General features: G+C 41.5%; 1 protein-coding gene across 1 annotated transcript; it reads right to left on the reverse strand.

Annotated features, from left to right (window-relative positions):
* Positions 1 to 7,802: 7,802 nt before the first annotated feature.
* Positions 7,803 to 8,399, reverse strand: LOC109454323 (putative methyl-CpG-binding domain protein 3-like 3). Its single transcript, XM_019744821.2, has one exon. It carries the CDS (start codon positions 8,397 to 8,399, stop codon positions 7,803 to 7,805), a length of 597 nt encoding a protein of 198 aa, XP_019600380.2.
* Between the last annotated feature and the right edge of the window lie 6,268 nt (positions 8,400 to 14,667).

The following is a 14,667-nucleotide window of genomic DNA, read 5'->3' on the forward strand; positions in this document are numbered from 1 at the left end:
TCAGATCTAAATATAAAACAATAGCTTTGATTTAAAAATATAGAAGAGCATCTTCACAATTGGTGAGAAATTTTTTCTTATGATACAATAAAACTTAAAATAGAAGAGAGAACATTATACCTTGGCGCATATTAAGATATACTAGGATCTAAGTTCATCAAAATTCATCAGTAAGAGAGAAGCATAGGAGAACCATAGAGTGGAATAGGAGATTTGCACTATTCAGCTGATAAAGTACAGCAAGCCAGAAAATATAACTTGTAATAAAAATATATATATTCAAAACCCAATAGAAAAATGTGTAAAAAACAAAACAACAACAAAAATAACTTGAATAGGCACTAAACAGAAGAAGATAAACAAATGGAAATAAAAAATGAAAAAAATATTTTTAACCTCTTTAACTTTAGAAAAATGCTAATAAAAATCACAATAAGAAACTATTATATACACACGACTTTGGGGAAGAGCTAGAAGTTGAATGGTGCCAGATCTGATGAATAAGGAGATGGGGACACACCTTAATGTTTTTATTTGACAGAAATTACCATATACCAGAAGTGATGTGTGACACAGAGCTTTGTCATGATGGAGGATGATTTATGGCACACTTTAAAACACACCTTCTCTCAACCATAGCTCACACCTAACTGACTGCACCAAACAAGTTGAAACTTGTCACAAACTATTCAACATGATGCTCCCCCTATTAAAGATCCCTACCTTTCTGTTGGATGTGACTCGGCAGCAGCATTCACCGTATTTTGTGATCACAATGGAACGGCTCTGTGTCACACATTGCTTCCAGTACAGCAATTTCTGTCAAATAAAAACATTATGGTGTGTCCTCATCCACCTTATTCAGTGGATCTGGCACTGTGCGACTTCTGGCTCTTCCCCCAAGTCAAAATGACCATGAAAGGTAAATGTTTTAAATTGATTCAGGGCATCGAGGCAGCCACGAGAGCACAACTAAAGAGACTCATGAAAGAGGACTTCCAGAACTGCTTCAGAAAGAGGCAAGAATGATGGGATAAGTATATTTAAAGCGTGGGGGAGTATTTTGAGGAGAATTAATGGCAATATGTCTTTTACTGTAATAATTTTTTTTATTTAAACATTCACCCTATGTTTTGATCATACTGCATAGCTCCATGCTGGAAACTAATCAAATGGTCTTCAGTGGAGAGTGGACAAATCCTATGCTCTCCGCACCCAGTGGAACAACAATCAGAATTCACAAATAACAACTGACACAAACTTAAGGAGTCACCCTACAAAGCTAATAGTAATGCACTCCCAACACAGTGAATCCACTCCCAACACTATGTGGTTCCCTTCCATGCATGTAAAACACTAAAACTGGTGTAATAACGAGTGGGGAAAAGAAAAAGGAGCACATGCTAGAGAGGGACTAATTAATTCATTTAGCTATAGCCAATCAATTTTTTTCAGCAATACACAGTAGCAAAAGACAAAGGCACTTAAAGGAATGTGTGAATGACAGAAAATAAAGGTGGTTAAGAGTAAACTATATACATTGATAGCAATGTCATGTCAAAAGGAGTATACATACATACAAGTTTAAGAGATCCCAACATATGTTTACTATTGATCAAAAATCACTTGGCTAAATACACAAATAACATCAATAAGGAGTATCTAAAAGCAGTAATAAATTTTATAGGATAGTAACTATTACAGTAGATGCCAAAAGTTCACCAAACTGTGGGGAAACAACAGTGAAAAGGTCCGGAATCAAAACCTTGCCAGGTCCACGGCTGGAAGTCAGGGCATCTCCTGATGTTGTAAGCTCCATGTTGTACACAAGTTTTCAAAATATTAGAATGATGAAGAATGACCAATGACAAAATGATGAAAATTACACTGCCAACTGAGGTCTGTCTTATATATTTTTTCAGATGTACCTTAGAACTAAGCTCCTTGTTCCAGTTCCGGAGGGTTCGACAGTTACTGTGATAAAAATATTGCTTATCCAGCTAAAGGGCCAGTTCCATTCGGACAAACAATACTTACTGTTCTCGCCTGGGACCATTGGCCCAAGGCCTTCTAAAGCCTGGCAACGTGCCTGTCATGTCATTCTTATATAACTTAGTTACTTCATCTCATCTGTTGATGTGGGTGAAACAGACAAAAAGACTCTTCATCACCTCATATCTCCCCCGCTGGAAATGAGACAAGGGAGAATTTTCTTAACCCTAAGCTAACCATCACCTCACATGCAGTCTCTCATGTGAGGGAACAAAAAGCTAACCAGCACCTCACATGCAGTCTCTCAGGTGAGGGACAAGGGAACAAAAAAGTTAACAGACAAAAGCTAAAATTATCCAATGAAGGCACATTTTCCTAACATCTTTCCCACAACTGGCAAAACTTCTCTGTGGTCCTGTTACAGCAGAGGAGGCCATTTTGGCAGCCAGAGCAGGATGGCAGCAGAAAGCACCTCTGGGAGGAAGCTGACAATCTGTTCATTGATTTCAGTGCTGGCACATGAGTGTGTTTAGTTTGTGAAAGTTCATGGTGATGTGTCTGACTTGTACTTTTCTCTATGTAAGTTATATTTCAATAGTAATTTAGAAAAAACCTGAGGTAGAAATATATACCATGATCTAGCATGCATCCATCAGCAAACAATATTGTTAAGCATAAAGGAAGAGCAGAATCATGTCTGTGATAATAATCACGTATTTGTTAAAAATTTGCAATTACATACATTAAAATTAGGAATAATAGAAAAGTTTTAGGTGGCTACACACCAAAATATATATTAAAGTTTGGAAAGGAATATATGATAGGAGGATTGAAACACAAATGTTACATTTGATTATACATACTTGTCTTTCTGGAATACTTCATCGAATGTGTATTTACTTGAAATTACATGGCCAAATATACTTAAAAAAATGTGTGCACTGTTTTTAAAAAAATGTATATTTCAAGTGATTCACTTCTGCCAATAGCTTATAGCATTTTTAAAGCTGATTTTCAACATTTTTACTCCTTAGGGTGCCATTCTGAGTGACTTTTTAAATATTGTATAAACATTTCATTTTAAAAGTAATTATGTGAATTTTTAAAACAATACATATAAAGACTTATTAACAAATATTTTAATAGAAACTGTCATTTGATCTTTGCAAACCCCCCTGAGTTCCATGGTATGAGCAACCCTAGTCTGTGGATCACAGAGCAATTCAGAATGATTATGCCATTTCTTCTAATACATCAATCACCTCTCCTACACACTCTACTGTGTTTCCCTGAAAATAAGACCTAGCCAATCAGCTCTAATGCGTCTTTTGGAGCAAAAATTAATATAAGACCCAGTCTTATTTTACTATAATATAAGACCAGGTCTTGTCTAACATAATAGAATATGAGACTGGGTCTTATATTAACTTTTGATGCATTAGAGCTGATGGTCCGGCCAGATCCTATTTTCGGGGAAACACGATACTAATACTTACCTAATGGGTTTGTCTACTTCAGGCCCATATAATCATTCTGCACAATGCAAACATTCTTCCTTAAAGATATCAATGAAACACTACAAATATGTCGTGTCTAGTGCAACACGGGCAGTGAGGGAATGAGAAGGTGCGGTGAAGGGTTAAGAAAGAAACAGAAATCAAGAAAATTATGCACTAGGAGCCAAGGGTCTCACAGCCACAAAGGACTGAGAGCCCCGAATCAGGCCACCTTGTGGCTTTTATTGATGTACACACAAGGAAGTAGCATTGCTTTCTCCACGGTCTGTGAGTCTCATACATCGTACCAGAAAACTGATTCAAACCAATCACCCTTGCCTGCAAGCAGCCAGAACCGAAAGTCCCATGATGTCTTAATAATTGTGGTATGTGCCTCCCAAGGGACAAAATCTTTATGCTGAAACTTATTGATAAGAATAGAAGGAGAACTGATGTTATCACATCACTGAATCACTTCCCAAGCGGTTGTGGGAAGGAATATATCCACAAAGGCAGAAGCTCTCCTTAGACGGGGGAAGGTGGAGGGCTGTGCCCACCTCTATCGACCCCGTGAGTTCTCCAGGGGGTCCCCACGTGACTGTGCCTGGTTTAAGTCATTCCCCCTGTGGGGAGTCTTACCCGTCATTGACTATCCAGCCATCTTTTGGGGCCAAACAGGGAGACATAAGGTGTAAGCTCAAAGGTGAAGCAAAGTCCCTGAGAGGATCAGTCTCACAGACTCTTCTTTCTTTAGGGATAGGCAAGAGGGGACAGACGCTTAGGCTGCTGCATGACAACACAAATATAATTATCCCCTTCCCAACTTCAGATATACTGATTAGTGCTTAACACCTAAGGCAAAAATGAAACTCCTTTTCCTTATGCTCACAAGTCTGGTTAGCATTTGTCGGTTTAACTACACAGCCTCACCAGGCAATCCCAGGAATTAAGCGAGTGCAAAGGCTGTGTTTTCAACCAGCAAGCAAAGAGGTGAGGAGAGACTTCCTCTCTGGTCTCAGGCAGCTAAAGGGGGCGCACAAGATGAGGCTGCCCAGAGACTCCCCCAACTTTACCTGAGACACGTGGAGTAAAGCAGGGGAATGGGATTCCTTAGATAATATCTGTGCTGGTTCTGATAATCTAAAGAACTCTGCATCACGGCTTTGAGAATCCAGGGGCCAGCAGCAACCTTACTAGAAGTGGAGGGCCCCAGAAGCCTACATACCCAGGGGGTTTTCTCAGAGCTCCCTCTGCCTCCCTTTTATGTGGGAGGCAGGATAGATAGCCTAGTAAATTGACAACCCCCTTCAGGGTACAAGTGAGGTGCCTCGCTGGTTACACAAGTAACAAGTGACTGTATCCAGTACCTACAGCTGGAGAAAAACAAGAACCAGTTTCTTCTAGGTAGGCTGATGCCTAGGACCAGGACCTGACCTTTAGCAAATTATAATGCAATTATAATCTCATTTGCATTGTGGTTACTGGGACTCCCATCATGCATCTGACACCATGACAGTTCCAGAGGAACCAAATAAGGAATAAAAAGTTGAAAAAGGAGGGTACCGCCCAGGGGGAGGATATGAACGAACGACATCAGTGGGACATCACCGGTTTCCTGCCCAGGAAGGGATAAAAACTCCTGATCATGATTTCCTCTGGCACAACTAAGTTCTCTGAGTTTGCCTGCACGTTCCTCTCAAGTGTCTACTTTAATTTTAAATAAATCATTTTCGCTTTCCTGCATCTACCTCACTTCTGAATTATTTTGTGCTTGGAGACAAGAACCCAGTCACTGCTGCTCCAGGTTGAGTCCTCTCTTGGACATCCCAGTGAGCCTCCTGCGACAGGAGAACGACTACTGTGCTCTGCATTCATGGTACTTACTTTCTGATCTCTGAACCTGTTCTCCAGAATTCCTCTTCCCTCCAAAAACAGCCCCAATGCCTGGGTGTACACTGCTTTACCCGGAGGTAAAACAAACTTCGTGACTGTTGCAGACCAATGCCCCAGAGGAAGAGGGGGAATCCAGAGTTAGCATCTGGCATCACCAGATTTCAATTGTGATTAAAGTCAGGCAATTCTACTTGAATTGTTCTCAACCTGGATGTACACTGGAATCACCTGGAGAATTTTAAAAACTACTAATGGCTGTGTCCAGACGCAGAAATTCTTACCTACTGACATGGGGGCATCCTGGTGTACAGGAATTTCACAACTCCCCAGAATCTGAAGAACAGCCGAGGGTGTCCTCTAGCTGTTTTGGAGGCTGTGATTCTGGATCTTTGTTTGCAGGAAACACACCAGGGGAGCTTTTAACAACTGTGAGGCCTGGGCACATTCTCACCAAGTGCATCACAATGGCTGTGGGAGGAGCCAGGACATCAGAATTTATTTTGTAAGAACTCAAAGATTTTTATTTTTATTTTTAAGATTTTATTGGGGAAGGGGAACAGGACTTTATTGGGGAACAGTGTGTATTTCCAGGCCTTTTTTCCAAGTCAAGTTGTTGTCCTTTCAGTCTTAGTTGTGGAGGGCGCAGCTCAGCTCCAGGTCCAGTTGCTGTTTTCTAGTTGCAGGGGGCACAGCCCACCATCCCTTGCGGGAGTCGAACCGGCAACCTTGTGGTTGAGAGGACGCATTCCAACCAACTGAGCCATCCAGGAGCTCAGCGGCAGCTCAACTCAAGGTGCCGTGTTCAATCTTAGTTGCAGGGCGAACACTTACAATTTTTAATGTAACTCATTGAAATCATGGTCTACATCTGGGAATCAGTCAGAAATTATTTAAATACATGAGATAGAAAACCCAATTAAAATTAACATAAGATAAAATAATGTAACAGATTACAGGAAGAGGGAAGAAAAGATTACTGAGAAGAAGTCCGCTCATGTTAGCAGGACTTGAGCACTAGATGTGTCCAGGCACAGACACATGCAGTATTCAAATGAGGGGGCAGGTCTTGTCGGGACCATCTCCACACCCACCCACTATGCTCTCCTCCCAGGTGGGTCAAACCCTGTCAGCTGCTCCTACACTGTGACTTCACACAGCCCTATTCCCCAGATAAAGCCCCAGGTCTCACAGGTAAGAGCCCTGTGTATACCCAGCTCTACCTCCTGTTCCATAAAGGGGCCTGTGCCTGAATCCTGTAGGACCAGAGAGGGCCATGTGACACTCCCTGTCCCAGGACTGGGATGTGGGGTTATGCAGATTAGCTCACATTCAAGAGTTAGAACCCCCTAGTCCTGGGGTGGAGTCAGCCTCACATCAAAGTTGTGGGCTCTGGGAGGGAGCCATCATGTTAAGTCCAGAGACCTTTATCAGGAGGTACACGTCATAGCTGTACACCTCAGAGCACTCTACACTTGTGTTTCTCAGTTTGACCCTCTGAAATCAGCCTTCCTTCCACCTCTGCTAGAACTGCTCTATCAAAAATTAAAAGAAGTCCAGAAAATGCCCTATCATTCCAAACTCACACCACTCCTTTTCCATCTTGACCTAGTGAAAGAATCCCCTACTCATGTCTGTGACTTGACACTTTTTTCCACCAAATATTGTTCATCACATGTTGACTGAATAATTACGATGTGCCAACGCTGTAAGCAGGTGGGCAAGTTCCCTCCACTCGGGACTATGAGCGATAAGCCTGCTGCCAAGTTTCTCTCCGTGTAGAATGTTCCTAAACAACATTTCCTTGTTAGGATTCTAAGGTTAACTCCATTAAAGACTCACCCAGGTAATTTTTAGGTAACAGATAAGGATGTAACAGGTGGCATAAGTGCTAATTAAATTGTAAGAAAATGTCTCGTTTGAGTTAGCATTTGGCCCAAAAAATAATAATAAAATTTATGTTAGAATGAAATGTAAAAGCAAACTCAATAAAATTGGAATTTATGGAATCAAATTAATTTACCATTAAAAAAATAATTACCTAGAGTGTCATCTTTTCCTTGGGTGTAAATATTATAAGAAACTATTATGGCTAAGCACACTAAACCATTCCTCAGGCTGAGTTACCTCTGTAGAATTTACTATAACAGTGAATGAAAGTCACGGTAAAGAGAAAGGTGTAAAGACAAGATCTCCTTTCTTGTCACATGAAACCCAATCTCTCACCCACAAAACCACCTACTCTTCATATTTTTGTCTCTCAAAAGAGTTTAATAAAGTACAATTTTACTATAACACAGCATCACAGTCCAGAGCAAGAAACTGACGTTAAAGGAGGCAGGTAAAACCAAGCGCGCTCTCACGGTGAACCACTTCCCGAGGGCCACACCACTCAGCTTCTTCAGCACGATCTTCTGCTGTTTTTCATCCAGTTTTCACATCATTCTGGCTCTCTGCTTCCTTGGCCAGCCTGTCTGCCCTCAAGGCCATGGCCAGCCTCTCTCTTGCTTTTTTCACTTTCCGGGTCTGTCTCCGGATGTCTCCAGGTGTTACCGGTTGTCTGCGGAGAAGCTGTGGGAGACAGAGACCTGCTCCTGGGATCATCTCTGCCCAGTCTGATGACTGTGCAGCGTTGGGCTCAGGGCTGGTGTGCAGAGACCCCGCACTGGCACTGCCCGGCGCAATTATTTTTTCGGTGTTTGTGATATGCAAAGGACTCATAAGTCCTTCCCTGCTGGGGGCCTGGAGTCCCTGCAGTCTCCTGTATGCACAGACTTGCTGGGGCTTCTCCAGGGTCTCCTCCTGGCGCCTGCGCCAGACCTCCTGGCCAGGATGGGAAGTTATCCTTGTGACCGGCCTGTGGAAAATGCAGCTGGTCAGCCTCATAGGAAGTGCAGACTTTTCACCACGTCTCCGCTTGGTCTTTGATAAATAAACTTGTCTTTCCTTCTCTAAAGTCTGCGGCATCATATTTCTTTTGAGCTTCTCCTTTGAAAACAAAAGGAAATGTGAACTTGGCATAATGGGAGATGAAGCCTTTCAGTTCATTTGGATCTTCCACCCTCCTCTGTCCCCGGAGAAATGTGTCTCAGAGGGCACCGCGCATCAGTCATCTGGAGGGTTGTTAAAACTCAGTTCTCTGAACCTCAACCCAAGTAGGCCGGGGGTGGGGCCAAGAATTTGCATTTCTAAGTGTTCCCAGATGATGCTGTTAGCACAGGCACCACACATTGAGAACCCGATCCTGGGACACCAAGCACATGAGTCAAGGACAGAAAACTCAAGGTCACTACCCAGTGTCAGTTCCAGACAGTTTCCCTCCACCATCCTCCTCTGAGGATGCTTCCCTCTTCCCATCCTTGTCAATCTCAACTCCCACATGCTGGTTCTCCTAACCCACCCTCCTTTGGGCACAGCGATCACAGGTTTCATTGTATCCCAAGTCTTCAGGTGTTGCTTCACCTCTTTTTTACTATGCTGCAGGACACACTAGTTTCCAGTCCTTTAGTGCCTCATCTCCAGCGAAGTCAGGTACCTTTCACCCCTAGATAGCCACTTCCACTTGCACACCCAAGTCCCATCTTTATTCAGATATTCTCCGGTTCATAAATAAATAATTCCATATTCCCATCACAGCTTCTTTTTTACACACATACCTCCACTGTAAATAACCATTTTTACGCCCCTCTCTTCCTTCTCTCCTCCTACTCCTCCCTATTAATCTTGTCGCCTCTGTTTGATTTAACACAACAATTGATGCTTCTTAGAAGTCAATCCTGCTCTCACATTTGTTCTACATCTACACCCTTTCTAGGCAACTCCATCCATTTCCCTGGCTTCAAATACCATTTTAATGAACTAGGATCAGCGCAATGTGACTTCAACCCTGAGACTTAAATATCCATCCATCTGTCCACTCAACACATCAGTGATCATATTCATGACTCAACTCACAGTGACCAGGTGCCATGTTGAACCAACCAGTTTCCCAAATAATTCATCACTATCTCAATGTCTCCTGAAGTCAATTGTTAGTGCTAACACCCTATCACCCCACACTCATATCAATGATCCATCTACCCACCCTCCCGAATCCATGTAAAGATCCTGAAATTTTTTAATTCTTGGGTATATTTCAGATTTCCTACAAAATACCATTTCCACAGAGTGACATTTCCCGATCCAGCAATCAAAATTAATATTACGTTTTCTTTGTGTTTATTTTTCCATTTTTATTTGTATGTGCATTATTATCTATTTCTTTCACATTGTTTTTCTCACTAAATTGGATACTCCATGTCTAATGTGGATTTTAATGTTTAATATTGCCACATTCTCTTATTGCTCTGCCCTCAGATAGTGCTCAGGTTTCTTTATTGAAAGAAACTATTTGAATTCCAAAAACCGCTTTTAAACACTTCAAACAAATTCACTCAACCACAATCATACAATGACATAATCTCTTGAGTGTTATCACTGCCTAAGACTTCAAATCCTTTCCCTCTGTAATCCGTTATAAAACTAGTCGTAATGATCTATTGAAAATGTAAATCTAATCAGTGCGCCTTTCCTTTTAAATCCATCATGTCTTCAGAAGGTATTTTTTTAAAGAGAAACCAAGATCTCACTTTATTCCTGTTATGCTGCCATAATTATTACTACTACCCCTATTATATGCCAAGTTGTATGTAAAACCTGTGATTCCGAATGTAATTTAAAGCCAGTGCCCCTGTTTACTTTAATCTGGGTGAGAGGTAAGAGTTAATAGACCAATGAGTGTCCAATGTAGTGTTAGGTATAAGTAAGTGACGTGAGAAACAGTAAGGCCAACACAGAGACAGAGAAAGTGGGAGGGGTGGAGGAAGAGAGGTTAGGAGGGATAAAGAGAAAGAAAACAACTACAATTATTGATGATGAAGAGATTAGGGAAGGACTAACTAATGACGTATATTTGATTACAGAACTGAATTTAAAAAAAGCACATTGTGGGTAAAAAAATTTCCAGAGAACAATTTAAACAGTGCAGAGCCAAATACTATTTCCACTTTTTAGTGATAGTGTTGGTTAAAAAAAAAAAGAAAAAAACAAAAACATCTGACCTATTATCCCAAGAAACCTTCATATACAACGAAAGTACAATATCCTGAACATTATTTAATAAGCATTAACATCTTATTGAAATAAGATACCTTCTTGTTTTAAGAGCTATTGTCTGCTAATTTAAAGAGGTAAGACAGAAGAAAAAAGTATAAAAAAGGACACTTTTGCAGTCAATATGGATTCTGTACTCACCAGGAAAGGCTGGTTTGTAATCCAGGTGGATGCACGTTCCCCCATGGCTGCAGCGTTCGTTGTCCAGTTGACCCACTCCTGAGATGCACACAGTCTGTGGTTCCTGGAAAATGCAGTGGCTTCCTCCTCTGATTCCCCTTTTATAGTGGAAGGGAGTGGATAATTCAATCAGCAGAGGAGACATCCTGTCTCATGTCAATGGGATTTGACAGATTCCTAAATCTTTATACAGAAACACAAAAATACGAAGCTATTGACACTGTCTGACACTGTTGCAGATTTAAAAAAAAATTAATACATTTGTGGGTAGGGGTGATATTTGCAGTTTCTGTCAACATTTTAATGTTGTTTTTTTCTCCCACTATGGCTACATTCTATAAAAATGGGAATGGAAGTTTCTATGCACAAAAATGTCCACACAATTTATGTTTTAATAGGAAAAAAATTAGACTGTTTAAACATTTGTCAGTAAAATAATGTCCAAGATATTTATTAACAATTCTATAGAATATATCACTCAGCCATTAAAAATAAATTAATGTTTTGTACATTTGCATTTCATCTAATTAGCAGTAAATTTGAGATTATTTCAACAATCTTGCTCTTTCCTTTCCCTTTGACCTAGCTAGTATTAATGACTTTGATATTTCATTATTCCATTGTTCCCTCTATAAACTTGTTAGTTGCAATCATGTACAAATCTTTGCAAAACTATACTAATGATTACATCATGAGTCCTTTACTTAATGTAATCTAATAAAAATACTTCTATCACCTCCCCCAAATGCTAATATCTTAGAACACTTTCAATTTTATTTTTAACCTTCCTGACTTTTGCATGATTGCTGTTATGCATTCTATTTTATTTATTTATTTATTTTTTTCAATTACAGCTGTGCTGCCCTGTGTTGTATTGTGGACATACCGAGCCTGGGATCTATATACAAAGGACTCCTAGAAGGCAGTTTTAATCATTCCTTGTCCTTTGGGAGCAGGAGTATGGGAAGGGGGCCCTCCTTAAAGTGGTCCTGGGTAGATGTCTTGGCTGGAACCTCTCTGTGTCTTTAGCATGAAGATGTGACTAGACTGAGTTCTTTCCCACAGTAGGATGGGCCTATGGAAGAAGGAGGATGATTGTACCCCGTGAATGAGGTGAGCCCATCAGATGCCCACTCCTTAAAGAGCAGATATTTCAGAGAGAAAGAGAAGAGACAGGGAAGGCAGCCAGAGCTGGTTGGCTGAGTCCACTCTCCTGATACCAGAGGGCTCCCTGGGTTCTTTCAGTGCCCCTGCTGCTGCTGCCCCTGCCTCTACTGCAGCCCAGATCCTGACCCTCCGGGCTGTTGGGGACAACACCCATGGCTTCACCGGGGCACAGCGAAGGGGTTAGTTCAAACAGGACTTAAGCCCACGGTCCTTAAATCCTACACAGCAGCCATTTCCATGGGGGAGGCCTGTAACCCAGATGGCGCTGATTTGGGGCCCTCTATAGGAAGAAAATTATAAATACCAGGGTAGGAAGGACACCCACTCCTCAAAAGTTTACCCAGTGACCTAACATACAAATCAGGGATGGACACAAGAGAAAGAACAAGAGAAAAAAGGTATTGAAAAAGTTCCACAATTTGACCCAATGGGAAATAAAAAATATCCTAAAAGTATTTATATAACAAAAAATATAAAAGGGTGCTCTTTGGCTTTTCAGGCTCTGAAATATAAGTTTTGAATTAATGTTGCCAACTCCGAAACTTAGTAATTCACAAACTTTTGAGTAATTACTCAATGCTAGGTTAAATTACAGTTATACCTGGGATCTCAGTAAATTTAAGCAAGGTACCCAATGATCTTAGGGGACTTACAGAATATAATTTAGAGGACAAATTTTATACTTCACCTTAACCATCAGAAATCTTTGCCTTTTCTCACAGTCATAACACCCATTGTCCTAAAATACCCCATACTGAGCAGGACAGCTCTGAACCCATAATTCGTGAATATAAATTAAGTCTTTACCACTTCCTAATTGGCTTTATGAAATGTGATTCCATGGTCCCTACCTCTTATTTAAATTATAACTAATATAGCCCAGTAAATTAAACAGGGCCTTCAAGGATTGAAAACTATTATAAGAAACCTTTTAGGAAGAAGTGATTATTCCCATTGCTTCTCCTTTGAACATCTGAATGTGGCCTGTTTTTAAACCTGGAAAGAATAAGTGACACGTCACACTGGATTACTACAACCTTGAGGCTGTGGTCACACCAAACATATTCCTACACCCAGTCCCCAACATTATGGAACTTACTGCGTCCATCCACTCAGCAATGGGTACACATTCTGCTCTCATAGATTTAGGTAAGTCTGGTCTGCTCAGTGCCTATGTCAGCAGCCTCTCAGCTGCAGTTGGCTTCCCCTCTGAAGGGACAGGACACACCTTTACCTGGTTCCCCTCAGGGAACCTCAGCACCATTACCACCGCCCACAGTCTCTGCAGGCAGGGGCTGAGCTGCGTTTACCTTGCTCCAGGAGAACAGGTATGACATGACATTTATGACATTCTCCATGTGGACATTTGTTTGACATTCAGGACATACATATATTGGAAAAAGGAGCTTGCAGAAATGCATGCCTCAGATATATTATGAGGCCCTAAGATCTTGGATACATTTTTAAAAAAATTATTTAATAAACTGAAGGCCACTTCCTTCCTGAAACCATGAAGAAATAGCTAGAAATACCTCTCAGCACCCACAACATTGTCTGGATTCTTTTGTGTTTGGGAGGCAACATAGTCCTGGTTTACAAATTTTACTTGATTCCATTTATGCTGTTACTTGCACACCGCCCTACCTTGAATATTCACCCCTACGATAGAAGGTTATAGACTCTTTAATTGCCATACTACAGGCACACCTGGTAGTGTCCTCAGAGACTACTTCACTATAGAGGCTTCACTGACCACCTCCCAGAGTTACCCACAATGACTTTACATTGTGCTTCCTTACTTGGAAACTTCTGTAAAATTCCATGCGTACCCCAGTGTGGAAAATTTCTCTGAGCAGGGGGCTGTGAGCTGAGAGGGTGACAGCAGCAGATGGCAGAATCTCTGTCATAAGCACACTCCATCAGCCACAGCAACCAGAGCCATCGCATATTTTTATGAGACCTTCTTGCTTACTTTCACACAGTATTTAAAAATTTACTAAGTTTGGGGCCGGCCCGGTGGCTCAGGCAGTTAGAGCTCCACGGTCCTAACTCGGAAGGCTGCCGGTTCGATTCCCACATGGGCCAGTGGGCTCTCAACCACAAGGTTGCCGGTTCAACTCCTCGAGTCCCGTAAGGGATGGTGGGCTGTGCCCCCTGCAACTATAAAACGGCAACTGGACCTGGAGTTGAGCTGCACCCTCCACAACTAAGACTGAAAGGACAACAACTTGACTTGGAAAAAAGGCCTGGAAGTACATACTGTTCCCCAATAAAGTCCTGTTCCCCTTCCCCAATAAAATCTTATAAAAAAAAAAAAATTTACTGAATTTGAATGGGGAAACAAATCGCTCAAGAACTTGTGCAAGTAACAGTCACTCCCTTTTCGTCTCCTCCCTACACCCCTTTTTTATAGACGCTTTGGCAGCCTCCTATTATACATCCCAGTATCTTCAAACCACCCATGGTGGACTAAATTACCCAAGGCTTTCTTGTACCAGAGACTATTTTACTAAGCTGGTGCTCACACACACAATCAGAGAAGTGCTGCTGGCAACCGATAAAATCTTTTTGGAAGTGGAGGCCCTTCCACGGCCTGAGATGCTGACCCTCCACAGCCAACTTCCCATTTTGTTTTGGATCATGAATGCAAGACCCCTCAGGTTTGGAACAAGAGGTTCCTCATTGAAAAGGTATGGGTGCTTGTAGGATAGAGCATAATTGTGCCCTCTGGCATGTTCATCTTACAGGAGGGAGTGTGTTCCCCTCACATTGATGCAATCTGTTCTAGAAG

The sequence above is a fragment of the Rhinolophus sinicus genome, linkage group LG07 (genome assembly GCF_036562045.2).
Source record: "Rhinolophus sinicus isolate RSC01 linkage group LG07, ASM3656204v1, whole genome shotgun sequence".
Classification (NCBI taxonomy): domain Eukaryota; kingdom Metazoa; phylum Chordata; class Mammalia; order Chiroptera; family Rhinolophidae; genus Rhinolophus; species Rhinolophus sinicus.

Excerpts from the sequence above, each read along its gene's own strand:
- LOC109454323 (XM_019744821.2), bottom strand. The coding sequence starts at position 8,399 with ATGCCAAGTTCACATTTCCTTTTGTTTTCAAAGGAGAAGCTCAAAAGA.